Raw genomic sequence first — 16,418 nt, 5'->3', positions numbered from 1 at the left:
CTCCCCCCAGCTTATATACTGAGCATGACGTCCCATGGTATGGAATATCCCTTTGGCCAGTTGGGGTCAGCTGTCCTGGCTGTGCCCCCTCCCAGCTTCTTGTGCACCTCCTCGCTGGCAAAGCATGGGAAGCTGAAAAGTCCTTGACTTAGTATAAACACTGCTTAGCAACAATGAAAACATCAGCATGTTATCACATTATTCTCATGCTAAATCCAAAACACAACACTATACCAGCTACTAGGAAGAAAATTAACTCTAACCCAGCCGAAACCAGGACAGTGAGAAACAGATTTTAAAAAAATTACCTGAGAAAGGTTTTGAGTAGAGTCTGCTCTTACATTGACATTTTTTAATCTGCTCTGGATCCTGTATATCACTGTGACAGGCTTTACAATAGAACTGCGCCCTAGAAAACAGAAGTGAATTAGGCAGAACTGAATTGTGTTTAACTGATGAGAGAATAAATGCACTAGTCTGCTCTTGAAAGTTTTTCTGTTCTAGATCTTTTTTCAACAAAACAGTAACAGGGAGTCCTACCTTTTGACTTCTGCCAGGGAATGAGCAATAAAAAAGCCCATTGTATTCCGATGAAGCTTTATCTGTGCAGATGGATTGATCAGGATAGCACTGTATTGAGAAACAATCAAAAGAGTAATCACAGTTTGTCTACCTGGTGATATTTTTTGCCTCTGTTGTGAGAATTCAGACTATATCATCATAACAGTTTCCTCTCACCTCACTATCTTACATTAATCCTCTTTGTTATAGCTTCTGTGACTTATGAGAGACATGAGACATGAAAAAGTTAACATGCTTTTTCAATGGCATAAAGGGAATTTACTGTCCACAGAAACCTGGGGGAGCTGTGGAAGAACAGGGACTCAAAGCATGCAAATCAGCTTTTGTTACGATTTCTGCAGTTTATTCAACTCTGAAGATTTGGTGGCTTTTTTTTTCTAATTTGCTAAATTGTAAACTTCATAGGAAACAGGTGCTTTCACTTCCACCACATTATCTTTTAACATGTTTAATGTAATAAAATCACAGTTTACTTCAGCCTGGATGGGCCATTTCTCCATGGGGTCACTGAAAATCCTGAATACTCACACTTAAAATACAGGTTTCTCTGCAACTGAAGATACTAAGGATGTGCAGGGTTTGAGGTATCTGCTCTAATGCTGAACATGCCAGGTAAAACAAGGGGAGGAAACCTTATTTTCTAATGGTTCCCCCTTCTACATCCAGAGTGAGTATCCCTGCTGGGCTGCTTTAACCACATCTATGTTGAATCCCCTGCAACATCATTAAATTTACCAGTTTCCCCTACGAAGACCACTCAAGGTACGAGCACAGTCCAAATCCCTATTGCTTTCAACCCAGCTTTAATGAAGACTGGTAGTGTGAATGGCATAGGGAAAGATGACAAGGTTGTTAACGTTTTCCTTCCACACAAGAGGTGGCCTGTACTCAGCTCCTCCAGATGCATGGCTCAGAGGATAAACAAAATATGAATGACTAATTATTACTACAGATATTGTAGCAACATCTAGAGATCCCGCTTTTAGAATAGATCTCTCTTCTGTGCCAACTGTTGTGTAAAGAAAGCAAAAATATAGTCTCTATCTCTCAAAGAGCATGCACCTTCCTTTTCCCTCTTGCTTTCTCTTTTCATCATTCTGTTTTCAGCCAGACAGTGTATGAACTCAAGGAAGAATGGATTGAGTTGTGGCCTGTTTTCCATTAGTGCTAAGCAACTACATCTACTGACTTCTTTCAGTGTAGAGTTCATTCAACGCTTCTGGAAGAGAGCCCCAATGTATTTCTCACAGCAGTGTTTCCCTACAACCCTCTGTTTTCAGAGTTTCTATTCTACAGTTTCGTCAAAACAGCCATTTCCTTCATAAAAAGTGGAAAGAGAAATAATTGCACTCAATAGTCCGCGTTTTCTGGGTGATTTCTCAAGCTTTTTAAAGATCTATGGCACTTATATATTCCCCTTTTTGAACTAGTTCCAGCTTCCCCATTAGGATGTCTTATATTTCATCATTAGAACAGACAGTGTTATCTGGCCCAGGACCAGATCAGCTTCAGAGAACAAAAGCTCTGCTGCCAGCATTGACAAATCATCCCTTTATGACAACACTTTATAGCATTTAGGAGCCTCTGTAAACTCATGTGGCTAAAAAAAATGAGGAGTTTCCTTTACCAATGAAAATAAATACGACTGTGTCACCCCAAATCAAAGTGAGACCTATGCTGTTTGCATGTGGAATAGAAGGTAAGAATGATGTTTCATCTCCCATCGCCTGATTATCTGTGAGAAAAGAAGAGACAGAAGAGATTGTTGTATATGGTAAAATTCACCCCAGTGCTTAAGTAACCAGGAACAACATCTTGATCCTGTCTCCTAAATACTGTGCATAGGAAGGTAAGAGGTGTATAAAACCTGTGCAGACCCTGGGGCATGTTTCTTCTGAGTTCTTTGGAAATTGTTAGTTTGGAATTAGTTGACTTCTTACTAGAAAAATCATCTCCCAGACAATTACCTCTCCCCTTGACTGCCAAATTTGAGTTCAATTCCAAAGAGGATAAGGTTCAGTTTTACAAAGCACAACCTGAGGACAGAAAGCAAGTCACAGTTAGTCACATCATCTCTGTACTGTGAAAAGACACATCTGGAAGGAAATAACAGAAAAACAACCACATCTGTACCACATACCGACAAACCTCTATAAAAGTCATGTCTTCAAAATCATTGGAGAGCTGAGAAGTCATTACTTTGTAGTCTTTGTCTTCCAGAAGCTTTTTGTCCTTCAAGTATTTTCTCTTTGTCTAAAAGAATCAATGATAACATATTTATTGAAAGGCAAAGCAAGTAGGATATGTAACCTAACACTGGGCCAATACTCTAACACCACACGGTATTAGATCAAAGGCCTTTAGTTACTGGAAGCAGAATGATGTCAGCTATATGTTGTCAGAGACAACATCTGAGTTAATAAACAACAGAGCAGGGAAAGTCTGAACCCTTCTAGACACTTCCAATTCATATTATCATCGAAGAACAGGTGTTATTACTGCATACAAATAAAGTTACAGGGAAATTTCATGACTGCAAAGTATTGGGAGCCCATTATTTGAGGAAAGTTACACCTTACTTTGCAATAAGATTAACCTACCTCCTTAGTTATTCAAATGAGGACTGGTCTTGCGTTAAGTTTTACCAATCATAAATACAGTTATTAGAGGTGTGATTTATTGCTGAACTGCGATCATCTACTCCAGTATAAGCACTTTTTTTCTTCTTTGGTAGTTGTGTGACTAAGGAAGGGTTGTATATACCTAGGTAGTTAGAGCAGCAAAACACTCTACTGCTTACAGCTCCTTCAGGTTTTAGACTGCCACTCATTGTGTCACAGTATATGCTATTCTCTTGGCATATGAATGCCTTCCACATAAAACTTAATAGGCTACTAAAAATGTGTAAAAAAGTGTTGCTTTCCTAATAAAAATTATTTAATGGATTTTGACATGAGGCTTTTTTCCAATTTAAAAAGTTTGATGAGTTTTCATAGTATGCTTAAAAAAACCTTAAGATATCAGTTTTGCTAGCTTTGCCATGTCTATGAAATATTTGGCCTTGAATGAAACAGCACATGTCAATGAAAAAGCTGTTTAACAAGCAGCCCAATTCTACATACAACTTCTGCATGGATAAACTCTGTATTTATTTCACCTGATATCTATTTAGTTTGTCTAAATTAATTTTGTGAATGAAAAGTCCCTGAAGAGAGAAATAGCAATCAAATTCTTTTGTGCAGAAGATTAATGTGAAGTATCACATATAGCCACTAGGTGATAGCAAAAGCATGTCCACTGCAGGACCAGCAAACCTGAGACTGTTCAGACAGCTTCACGCCTAATAGTTCTGTCTTTTTATGTTTTTATTAAATCTTCTGGTATTGATTTGGAAATATCTGAGTGACTTGTGTACTGTAAAGTTAATATGTAGTTTATCAATTTTGCATTGTAGCAGGTACTGATGAGGAAAGGCAGATAAAAGGAGGATAAATTTGGATCACCTTCCTTGCAGAGAGATGACAGGATTTCTAATTGTCACTGTTCTTGTGTAAATTACCCCATAAGACCCAACCAAAGAAATAAATAAGCCTAAAAGGATACTGAAGAAAAGCATGCTATTAACTGGAAGGGGTACATTGGATGGATTTTCAGCCCATTTTTGGGGGTGTCAAACAGGAGTGGTTCTGCTAAAGTGCTTTAAGCACAGATTCAAGTTATGAACGCCAGACAGAATGGAATCAAGCACAGACGCAGAGAAGCTAACAGGGTCCATGCCGTGCAGTAACCAAAACTGATTTACTGTGTTCTCTCAGATCAGGGGAGCACTAGCATCACATTATTGCTTTTGAACCTATAGCAACAGACAAGGTGTTTCCACATATCAGCTAAATGCAGCAGCATGGCTTGCTGTGGGCCATCCTTTGCTTTGACACCTCCTTGCACACTATTGTAAAATGCCTCCTTAGGTTCTTTTGCTTCAGCACGCTCTAGAGCACTCTTTTCACCTCTTGCACTGAATTCAAGTATTAAATTAGAAATAGTCTGTTAGGTTTTCTTGCCGTCTGTGCCAAGCTTAATCCCAGCATGATCAAGACAAGCTTCAAAAGAACTGGCTGCAGATTCTACTCAGAAATCAGGCACATATTTCAGAGAAGATCCCACTGGGCTGTATTCACATTATTTAGACAAGTGAAGGACGTACCTCAGTATCCTCTTTCACAATGAACAAATTGGTTAGAAGAGTAGTCAAACCAGGAACAAGGCAGCTTTGTGCTATGAAGCCTAGCTTCAGTTCAGCAAAACAGATGATGCTGTCTCCTGTCCTCCAGTCCCAGTTGGGGATGTTCGGCAGGTATACCTGTTTCAGAGTAAGAAAGTGATTACAGATCAGCATAGAGATAGCCAAGGCCACAATGTTCCCGTAAAATGATGATTCTTGTCTTTCTTGCCTTCATCTGTTCGGCAGGTATACCTGTTTCAGAGTAAGAAAGTGATTACAGATCAGCATAGAGATAGCCAAGGCCACAATGTTCCCGTAAAATGATGATTCTTGTCTTTTTTGCCTTCATCTTTTTTTTTTTTTTTTTTTCCTTTCAAAAATCTGTGCTGGAATATGCTAACAGATAGCGAAGTGGACTTCTGAGGTTCTTTGGGCGAGTTTGGTTTTTTAGTTTTTTTTTTTTAAACATTAAATGTGCATTTGTTGACAATTGACAAAAACAACAAAAACAAACAAAAAGTTATTCTTTATTTTTAGTAATGTTAAAAGATATTCTAGATAGGTTAGTAACTGGATGAGTAAGAGACACTGGATAAAGATCCTGTTTTTATGAAAGGCAGAGATTTTTGATTCCATAAAGGCCAGAATTTCAACCTTGACAACCCGCATGACAGACAGACAATTGTGATACCTTGTTATGAGACTGAATTATCTGTAAAATTACTCTTGTGTTCGGGTAGCGATTCTTGATAGACAGCACTCTGTATAAAAGATATAACTTCTGATTAATATGCTTGGTTCTGGCTAGGGTCTTTCATTTTTCAAGTCAGACTAGCTTACTCTGGCAGATAGCAACTGGAGAGTAGTGACAAAGAACGGCATATGACCCAATGTCCACTATCTGGAGAGGAAGGTAGTCACCATCAAAAGATTTTAAGATAATGGCACATGGCTTGGACACAGGGTGAAGAATCATACCTGCATCCCACTGAAAGTGTAGAGCTAAGAGAGGCAACAAGTATTATTTACTTCGCCAATTTCACCTGTAAATTTCATTCATAAACTAATAACTCCACTTCAGTAGATGCCCTACAAATAGAAAATAAAGATAATCCAATTTGGAACTTGGACTTCTGGACTGTTTTGGACATATGCTAATTATGCCATCAGATTCACATAATCCAGCAGTACTAAGGGAGTCCCCAATTCAAGTCTGCCCAGTACGAAGATGTGTAGAATTATTAGATCTGACAGCAGAGCTGCACCAGACAGTAGTGTGCAACTCTCTCCAGTGTAAAGGAGCCAGACTTCTCAACTGCTAATATTCAGGATATTGAAGAAGGTAATTACACCATATTTAGTAACATTATATTCTGTATGGGGTTGAAAGGCTGCACAGCTGCTACCTGTCTCAATCCTTCAACATATCTGATAAAATCATAGCAGAAAGCAGTCAGTTGGCTTTCAGAGTTCTCCGGGCAGAAAAAAACGTGACAGGACAAATATGTTCCCCTGCCAGCAGCACTATCTGTGTCACTGTTAATATCAATCAGACAGAGAATGAAAGCACTGAAGTATCTCATCCTACCTCATGATATTGGAAGTATCTTCAGTATAAGGTTGTGGAGAGTGAACATCTGCTAGAATGAGACAAGCACTCGCAGATTCCATCTGTATCCCAGGAGAGAAAAGTTAAGTCAGGGTTTAACCCCATATGAAGTACAACAATCTCCGATAGCGAGCTGACTTAGTGGCACATGTCTTTAGTTAAAAACTTGTGTAAGATCATCATGATCCTATTACTTGGAGTTGTACATATGCCTGAACATTTCAACAGTGACACAGCTCCAGTCAAACATACAGTATGTAATGCATATTTCTATTTTCAAAGTGCTGGAACATGTGAAATTTTTAAGTTTCCAGCGCTAACATCTTCCTAGAAGAGGTTACAAAATAGGCAGCTTTGCTATATTCTTCCCCAGCAATGTCCAGCCAAAACACTTCAAGGGTCAATATTTGGGCAGGTCAGAAGACCTCTGTCAGTCATCTAATCAATACTAGGGCTATGTAATGAAGTCGTTAACAACAACAACAAAGTTTCATTTATGGTGGAGGTTTTATAGTCTGCTGGGAACTGGGTGGAGATCTACCACTGTATTTCAAACAGGATACTAACAAATAGAAACCACACTAAAGTTAAAGCCAGTGGTGGTTTTTTTGTTCGTTGGTAGTGCTGGTTTGGATTTTTTTGGTTTTTCTTCTTCTTTAATCCAGGTCCATTCCTTCTGCTTCTATTGGAATATTTTGCTGAGTCTTCAGTATTTCAAAACACAAAGTGTCTTCTTTTCTGGATGTCCATGAATGAGACCCAAATATGATGCATGCTCTAAAGATGAGCTAAGGGCTATTCCAATTATTTAAATACAATTTCCAGAAATACCACACTCCATAACATTCCTCTTTCAAAACCAGATGATCGGTTTGGCTTTCCTCTTTATTTTTCCTGTTTCAGTGCTTGAAAAATTTATAGCCTGAAAAGTCTGTTATGCCTGACTCTTGCATTCTCAGTTCCCATGAGTGATATGTTGGTATGCAAAAGGTACCACTAAAATAAGCGGAGCTGCTTTAAGTGTAAATCTCAACATGAATTGAGTAAATGCAGCTCAAGCATCCCTTCATAAGGGACAAGATTTTCACAAGGTTGGCTTATCTACACGAAAGGGCAAATGATGAAGTTCTTACCCCAACTCTCTTCAGATCTTCAGAGTTTAGCGCAGAGCCATAAAAGAAAGTTGTGTAGGCTGAATGGCATTTGAACACAGCTTCCAGCTCCAGACTAGGAAGAGACCTATTCAGTACAAACAAGAAACGGGGGGGGAATCCATCAATCTCTCATAATTACATTCTCTGCAAGTCTCCATTTCTCAGAGAAGCTATTTGCCATAACTACTTGCTGTTTAAAAAAAGCTACAGGGATTTTGGCAGCTCAGTTAAAGTACATAGTTTAGATTTTAATGCAAACAAGCTTTTATAAAACTTAACAGTCATGGAAATGTTTCCTGGATTTCTCCTGTTTTCTGCTATTGTCATTAATTTTTCATGAGTATCATTCCACAGCCATCCACGCAACTCTAATTTTACAGCTCACTGTTACTCCACAAGAGTCAGCAAATGACACTTCCTAGGGCTTGATTCTGCATTCTCTTTTCAAATGAAACTGCTGAACTTCAACGTTCTCTCCAACTCAAGTGTTATTTTCTTATACAATTTATGCAAACTGTATCTCATCCAGGAACTTCTGTAACATTCTCTTCTACGTGAGCTGTACGATACATTATCAAGATATTCCTACATTGATCCCAGTAATGAAGCATGCCCTCTAGGAAGGTATCCAATCTTGATTTAAAGACAGGAGTTTGAAAATCCACCCACCATTCTCTGAGCAGTTTGAGAAGTGATTAATAATCACTTCTTACTTTTGAAAATGCATGCCTTGCTTCTTACTTGAGTTTGCTCAACTTTGAACTCTAGTTATTTCCTTTTGTTATGCCTATCTTTTCCAGATTAAAGAAGATTTTTATACTGGTTGCGAAGCTACTTAGGCACTTTAATTGAGCCAAACTCCCTATCCTTCTCCTGTTACGCTAAACAGACTGAACTCTACATCTCTTCCTCTAAAGCGCTTTTCCTGTCTTTGAACCATTCCTGTACCTCATTTCCATGCATCCTCAATTCAACAACTCTCTCAAAATGTCATGGTATTTCAAAAGAGATGCTTGTAATATTCTGCTCAACTCTTGCCCCACCTCCACTGCATTCCAAGGTAAAATCGTGTTTGTGCTCCCAGCAACCACCTCCCTCTGAAGCTTCTGCTTTCAGAAACATGTCTAATAGCTTCAGCTAGGCAGAAGAAGAGGATCTGACAGGACAGTTGAAATGCCTGGTATTTTTGGCACAGAAAAGTGGCTTCACTTTCTTCCCTTTGCCATACGGCAGCATGACCAAGTGGAAGTTACAAATTTTCTCCCCAGGATGAAAAAACGTAAGAAATTGAGACAGCTGACAATTATTTTATTGCCAGACTTGGCAAGACTTAAAGTCAGGTGTATCTGGCAAAGCTAGCTTACTATGGAATTTACAGGGAAACATTTTTTTTAATTCATCACAACAGAAAACATTGTCATGAACATTCCAGCATGAATGCTTCATTGCTGCAACTTGGTTTGTAACTCCCATTAATTACACAGCATTGCCTTCCTTTACTTTCAGACCTCCCACATTTCCCCTAAATGTTCAGACAATCAAAGTGAAACATCTCAGACAAATAAGGATACTTACTCTCCCAAAAAAAGGATTTCTGTGCAAACATTTCCCTTGTCCTGAAGCAAAAAGTCTCGTAGGAACGTAGTGACACTCTCCAGAGTGATATTACCACAGACAACAATATAGCTACAGGAAGAGATCAAGCAAGATTTGTCACTTTGAAAATAGTAGACTGGTTGTTGCAAAGCTGACACTGTATGAAACTACACACCTGCTTGTAGTATACTAATCCCAGTAATGCAGAAAACAGTGTGTGTTTTTGGTTTGATGGAAATTTCATCCATCGTGACTATGTACTTCAGCATTTACTTTGGAAAGGAAGAGGAACTGTAAGAGTTAGAAGCAGTGAATGGTAGACATCCCAAAAACAGAGAGTCACAGAAGGAACTTTATAAGACCTGGTTAAAGCTGTACCTGCCCAGTCCTGTGAGTGGCTGAAAAACCAACAAACCTCCCCCCCCCAACAAAACCAAACCACACCACACCTACACTGAAAAAACCACACCACCACCACCAATGAAATAGGTCTCTTCAATCTCTAAGTTAGGTTATCATGTCAGCTAGCTTCTCTTCCTTTGAAAATAAAGCCCATGCTGAATAGCGCTGTTGACAAGGTTTATTCAGACAGTCTTGAGGTAAGGATCAACCAAGACTAAGTTTCAGGATTTCATTTAAATTACTACAGGAAGCTTTATTTAGCTTCTTATTTCTTCTGAGCTGGTTCCCAGCCTAGTCATTGACCTGATTTTTATTTTCCAAAGACAAACAGCAACCATACTTACTTTTTCCCACTCACCACTTCATAGGAGGATCTGTAATTTTTATGGCTTTCAACAATTTCCACAACTTCAGGGATAAAGTTTGCAAATAGTACCTAAGACATCAAGAAAAATCATCTCAGAGCCAATTCTGTCTCTCCTAACCATGATAAATTAATTTGTGAGAGTTTAAATTATGTGGAGCAACAATGAGAAATTTACTTCTGATTCCTAAAATCACTGGCAGGAATGTACAACTGTATGATGTAGTGATAATGGATTTATGCCGTTGATACCTTGGATTAATTTTGTCCAGTATTTTGGCTCTTGCCAGTATTTACAGCCGCAGGAAGAAATACTAGAAGCCCTGACAGCTCTTAGAAGATAGAAAAGAAAATTACTCTATAGCCATGCCAGTAAATACTTAATGTCAAAACTCTTTGCTCATAGATGTCTAATCCCTACGGCAACCTTGCTAAGATCAAGTTTGTGGTGACACTGCTGTTCACTGTCTGTCCCCAGCTGCTATTTTCAGAAAGGTAATATAGGTTTCTTACCAAGCCACCAATAATGAAGAAGAAAATGAAGGTTCGACCCAACATTGTTTGAACCACGACATCACCATAACCAACAGTGGACATAGTCATCATTACTAGGTACATGCATTTGAAATAGCTGAGGGACTGGGAATTTGCAGGCTGAACCCAAGGATCTCCATTGTTTTCTACCTGCCCGGGGGCGGGAAAAGAGAAAAGAAGTTGTTTAAATTGGTTTTGGTTTCAGCCCATCTCCAATTCACAATTATTTAGTTAAAAAATTAGCACTATTTTAGTTATTGCAGAAGTGATTCATTACCAGGAGGGGAATGGGGGGGTATTGTATCAACAGAACCACATCTGATAACATATGCAAGTAAACTACACTGGCTTGAGTCATGCTTTGTCCTGGTACAACAGATTTGTTCTCTCCTAAGAGAATGTTGCATTTGTTAGGAAAAAACATATACCCAAAGCTCACATGACAATACTGATTTAAGGTGACAAGGAAGGATGTGTAGCAGATTATACATACCAGGTGAATAAATCCTGCAGCTGTGAGCCAGGTGCTGATAAATACAGCAAAGAGCTTGGAGAGCTTGATTGAATAACTGGAGATAGAAAGGGAAAAATCCCAGGACATTTAAAATGTAACGTAATCTTTGCCAGAGTTAAAATTTCCTACATGACCCTACTTCACTCAACAAAACTCTTCTCTAGTGAGTGTAAGATTACATACGAAGGATTTAGGATTAGAAAATCTTCCTACATCCGGCCCTTTCTATCATAGGCAACATGTCAAATAATCCCATTTTTGACATTTATCAATCTCTAAAACCTTCAAGATTTCTTGCATTTATGATTTCCACTCATTTCCCCACCACCAGAGTCTCACTGAGCTGATGGTTATAAAATTTTTTGCAATTTCCAGTGCAATATTATTGATAGTCTTTTTTTTTCCATATGCAACACTACTATTTTCCTTTATTACCTGAGTCAGCCAAAATACACACATCAGGGAGAATGTTAGGCTTCCAAGCATACTTGGCAAGGCTTTAACTTACTTGTTCTTTGTGATCCTGAGGAACTGTAGTATTCGCGGAAGTTCTAACAACCTAAGTGCTCTCAAAAAACGCAAACCTGCAGAAAAGTGAGACAGTCAGAGGAGAAGGAAAAAAAATCTGTCTAGAAGCAGAGTGTGTCCACGTATTCAGATATGTTTAAATATGCATGCTTTGTTTTCCACATATTTATAGTGGATCCCACCTCAAGCCTGGTAAGAAAGGATAACATTGCTCAGTATCCAGAGACTTTATATCACTGGATTTCCACCTATGTCCTCAAAGGAGGCCTTGAACTATGAGAAAAATTAAGAATTGCAGTTCCTTTGAGCTGTAACCTGAAGGCTTAAGTGACATACAGGTCTACTAGACTATAGATCCCAGAGCATGCAAGAAAGTCATTCACAAAAAATCAGGGTACCATCTTTGCTTCCCTGCTGGGTAACTTGTCATCCAGTTGGGTCAGGTACAGTGATTGCTGAGATACTAAAACCCCGGCAGACATATAAACAGAATGGAGACAGACTTGGGTAAATTACAAGCCCCTCAACATTAAAGGCGTTTTTGCCAACAAGGCATAATTTTGCTCCCAAAGAACAGTTTTCATACTGATGGTCAAAGCCTCCCTGAATCAAAATAAACTTGAAGGGAGTCTTGATGTAAGATGCAGAACACCATGGATGGAAAGCAGGATCTCCAAGTCTTACTTACCAAGCCAATTCTTCTTTAAATAATAGGAAACAAAAACTGGAGGGATCGTGAAGAAATCCACAAGAGAATTCAGCTCAAGCCAGAACCTCAGCTTGTCATCTGCTGCCACAAACTAAAGATTAATAACATCAAAAAGCATCAGTGCTGTGTGATTGTGGGTCTTGGAGCAAGAAGGCAGCTCCCTGAGGAGACCCATTTTTGCAGTCTGCTTCCTTCTCTATTGTTTTGGCTTCTGTGGACACCCCCTTAACATTCTTGTTTTGTTTCAGAAAGGCTTGGGCTGGAGCCCCAAGAACACAAAATGGGTTGGACCCAAAGGTATAATGATGCTCTCTTTCTCTCCTGCCCCCTTCATCTTTTTTCTAGGGTGTCTTTCTCTGTGGTACTGCAGTATCAGTAACAATGAATTATAAAATCAAAGGGCAGGCAAGACCCCATCCTCACTACATCAATCTATAACAGGGAATATCCTGTTTTCTAATGACTTCGACAAAAGTTCTAATGTCAAAAGCTACAACCAAAACGTATTTCACACCAGTGCAACTAATGTAATTTTAACAACAGATGGCACACAGCTATACAGTTTGTTCAAGAGAAGCTGAAGAGAGACCTGACTAATTCATTCAGTGGTTTAAAGACATGGAGAAAGACAGACAAGGCTAACGTGTGAGCTGAGAAATGTTGCAGAAATGCTGGAAGTAACAAGATTCCAAAGGGAGAAAATAAAGTAATTACAAGAAAAAGTGGAAAGCCAGACTGGCTCTGAGTTAAGCTAAGGCAATCAAACATTATACTATAGAGCACCTGCTGTCCACACAGGTAAACTGCTCCCAAATATAGTTCATTTTTAACTCAACTTTCCCATAAGTGCCCTTACCCGTAATCCAAAGTAAAGGAGGAAGAATGCATTGAAGCCTGTATCTACATAAAGGATGCTGTCTGGAAAGGAGATCTTGAATTCCTCTGCTCTAATTGGGAAATAGACATCACAGCCAGTGGAGGGAAGGGAAAAAAAAAACAAACAAACAAACAAACAATAGAGTGGCTATAAAGTGACATTTGGTTTCATTTTTTATTATGAAATAATCACTAAACCAAAATTTAAATGTATTCACAATTTTGTGTAGATTAAATCTCTACTTTGTCAGTGAGTTAGGCAGAATAAGTGACTGTTAATAGCAGGTTTTCATTAGCATAAGCAAGCATGTTAAAACATGACATTATCATGCAAATATACTGGAAAGATTGGGTTTCATATATTTGTAGAGTGCTTATGCAAATCTTTCTGTTGACTTCTTCAGGAAAACGGTTTCACCCTTCTCCTGTGGACCAGTATACTCTTCTGTATTCAGCTTAGCCAGCAGAAGAGAGAGCTCCTGTAGCTATTTCTCACTGAACCCCTTCTGAACATGGCCTTCTAACTGCCAAGGGAGTAACTGAAGCACTGAGTAGTTTCCATCAAAGTCTGCCAGGTTAGCTTACAACACCAATTTAAATTTTCTAGGCCAGCCTCACTGACCTTGCATGAAATAGGCTTACAGAGTGCTCAAACAGAGAGCTCAAACAAAGTGTAACAGTGCAGACTGATGCAAGTGGTAAAATCTGGCAGTAGAAAGCTGTGGGAATAAGATTTTTCCCACTGGCACCACCTGGTCCAACAGCGGATGTTTGGCAGTGCCTGAAGAGATTACAGGCCACATTCTCACACTCGCTTGCTGACATATTGCCTGTATCAGGCTGACAGCAAGCTAGGTACATCAATTATGAGCCATCTGAGGCACCTCTTCCTCCACCCATGCAGGGGGTATTTTGAAAGCAGAAACACAACAAAGTAAACTAGTCCCGTAGGTCAGCCTAGGTGAACATCTACTCTCGCCTACAGGTATAATGCTATTCATGGAAAGAACTCTGTGTAAATAGGATTAACTGCCTGTTTATTCCTGAAAAAACCAACTCTTTCCCTTCTGAAACTATTCCTAGATGTTTGTCAGATTTATAATGTCTTGGGATTAAACACAATATTGGATTGCTCTTGATGTATAATTCTGCTTCTCAGGTTTACCCCTGCTGATTGGATTCAGTTCAGAGTGCTCCACAGCTTTTATATTTTATTATTCCATTTTATGATTCCATTTTATTCTTCCAGTGTTGTGTATCAGTCCAAGCAAAGAACTGAGAACAATGCTTTGGCTTATTAAATCAAAGGGGTTTACATATTAATAACTTTTTACCCCTGAGCACATTCTACAAAATATATGTATTCAGGTGAAGACTGGTAGAGGCTACAGCATGCTTTCCTACTCAGTCTCGTTATTTTATTCCCATCAAATTGTTTACCGAAGGCTGGATTTTACAGAAGAGCTCCATTCCCATTTAGATACCAAAAATAGATGGCCAGACTTTCAAAAGAGCTTTGGGTAGTGGGTGGTGAGCTTTATTAAAAGTCTAGCATTCTCTAAACATTGCAATAGCAACAGCTGGGCTTTGAATGCTTTTGAAAATGCCTGTATGAAAATGGGTGCCGGACCCTTTTCAAAAGCTGTAGGATCTGGACATCTGTCCTCAGTTCTTCTGAAAAATCCAGCCTTGAAGGTATACACACAAAAAACCTACATATAGTGAAACCTCAACAGCTGTAACAGAAAGATACAAAACACAATTTTTCCTTTCTGGCTGCATTGTGTAGTTCCATGCACTACTCAGGCTGCTGCTATCATGCAGTTATGCCCAAGGTATGCTCTTCTGGCATCTGTAATCCCTGTAAAGTATTGGCATCTTAAAGGAAGAGGGGAATATGTACCTGACAACCTATGGACCTCAAAGGGGCCTGTCACATATCAGTGCCCATAGGCTCCTCTGGCTCAGATCTGTGGCCACAAACCAGCTCTTAGAAAACATATCAGCTTGGCAGTTTGTTTCTAACGTTTGTTTAAACAAGCTTTTTGGATAAACATCAGTAATCTACTTACTCAGCAAGATTGACAAAATAAATGATGAGAGCGCCAATATTCAGAAGAAACACCAGTATCACCTGAAAACACAGGCATCAAAGAGGATGTTATGAGGCTTACTCTGGTAGTAACACAGCTTCCATCTAAAACAAGCACACATCTAAACCACCACTTTTTCTGTTTTTCTATGACTTACAGGAGAGGCAGAAGTTACCTACACTCTGCAGCAATCTCAAGATAGAGATTTTAGTTAGGCATATGCACAATGAACCAAAATCTCAACCAATGTAAGTAAACACTGTCATGTTAATTTGCTACTGTTGAAGGTTGGATGCAGCTCACCATGTAACTCCAGTTCCCTGGTTGTCATTGAGAAAGGCCAGGGAATCAAACCCATGTGACTAGTTGCTCATTCACTTGCAGCCACCAAAATCTAATATACAAAAGAATGCTCAGATTAAAAACAAGGCAGTTTAGTTCCATTAAGATGTGTCATTGGCATATTCTTTTTTGGTGGATAAAGACAACACTCTTAATCCTTTGGATGTGCATTTAAAATAACAAAAATCATTACCACCAATACTGTTATAATCAGTTCCCATTGAAAGAGTAAGCCACCAAGAAAGCCATCAGGGCTGAATCACTCAGAAATGACCAGAAGATAGAGACTGTTGTAGCCAGACCCAGCAGTCTGCCTACAGCCAGATCTAGGGAGATGTCAGATGGCAAGTTTCACTCATTTCCTGCTTAGGAACTTTCCAAATCATCTTCCCAGGCCAAACAAATTTGTATTAGGAAAAAGCGTGACCTAGATCATATGAACTGCAAAACTTGACATATATTTGTGTTTTCACTTGATGTCCTCATAAGAACAGGTATGAGTGCCGGGTCCTGCACTTCGGCCACAACAACCCCATGCAGCCCTACAGGCTTGGGGAAGAGCGGCTGGAAAGCTGCCCAGCGGAAAAGGACCTGGGGGTGCTGGCTGAACATGAGCTGGCAGTGTGCCCGGGCGGCCAAGAAGGCCAATGACATCCTGGCCTGTATCAGAAATAGTGTGGCCAGCAGGACTAGGGAAGTGATCGTGCCCCTGTACTGGTGAGGCCGCATCTCGAATACTGTGTTCAGTTTTGGGCCCCTCACTACAAGAAGGACATTGAGGTGCTGGAGCGTGTCCAGAGAAGGGCAACGAGGCTGGTGAAGGGTCTGGAGCACAAGTCTGATGAGGAGCGGCTGAGGGAACTGGGGTTGTTTAGCCTGGAGAAAAGGAGGCT

The 16,418-nt window shown here is 39.6% G+C and overlaps 1 protein-coding gene across 1 annotated transcript in view; it reads right to left on the bottom strand.

The window, feature by feature from the left end:
* Positions 1-16,418, bottom strand: part of KCNU1 (potassium calcium-activated channel subfamily U member 1) — a 57,231-nt gene that overhangs the window by 38,318 nt on the left and 2,495 nt on the right. The window contains 16 exon segments of the mRNA XM_019473906.1: positions 309-409; positions 541-630; positions 2,550-2,618; positions 2,723-2,835; positions 4,787-4,942; positions 5,496-5,565; positions 6,393-6,475; positions 7,547-7,652; positions 9,143-9,253; positions 9,910-10,001; positions 10,443-10,613; positions 10,957-11,032; positions 11,486-11,561; positions 12,194-12,305; positions 13,071-13,161; positions 15,163-15,224. Coding sequence (XP_019329451.1) covers positions 309-409; positions 541-630; positions 2,550-2,618; positions 2,723-2,835; positions 4,787-4,942; positions 5,496-5,565; positions 6,393-6,475; positions 7,547-7,652; positions 9,143-9,253; positions 9,910-10,001; positions 10,443-10,613; positions 10,957-11,032; positions 11,486-11,561; positions 12,194-12,305; positions 13,071-13,161; positions 15,163-15,224 — 1,579 coding nt within the window.

This window comes from Aptenodytes forsteri, unplaced genomic scaffold (genome assembly GCF_000699145.1).
Source record: "Aptenodytes forsteri isolate BGI_AS27 unplaced genomic scaffold, ASM69914v1 Scaffold168, whole genome shotgun sequence".
Lineage (NCBI taxonomy): Eukaryota > Metazoa > Chordata > Aves > Sphenisciformes > Spheniscidae > Aptenodytes > Aptenodytes forsteri.
The sequence above is the reverse complement of the archived record's forward strand: the minus strand, read 5'-3'. Positions and strand labels throughout refer to the sequence as shown.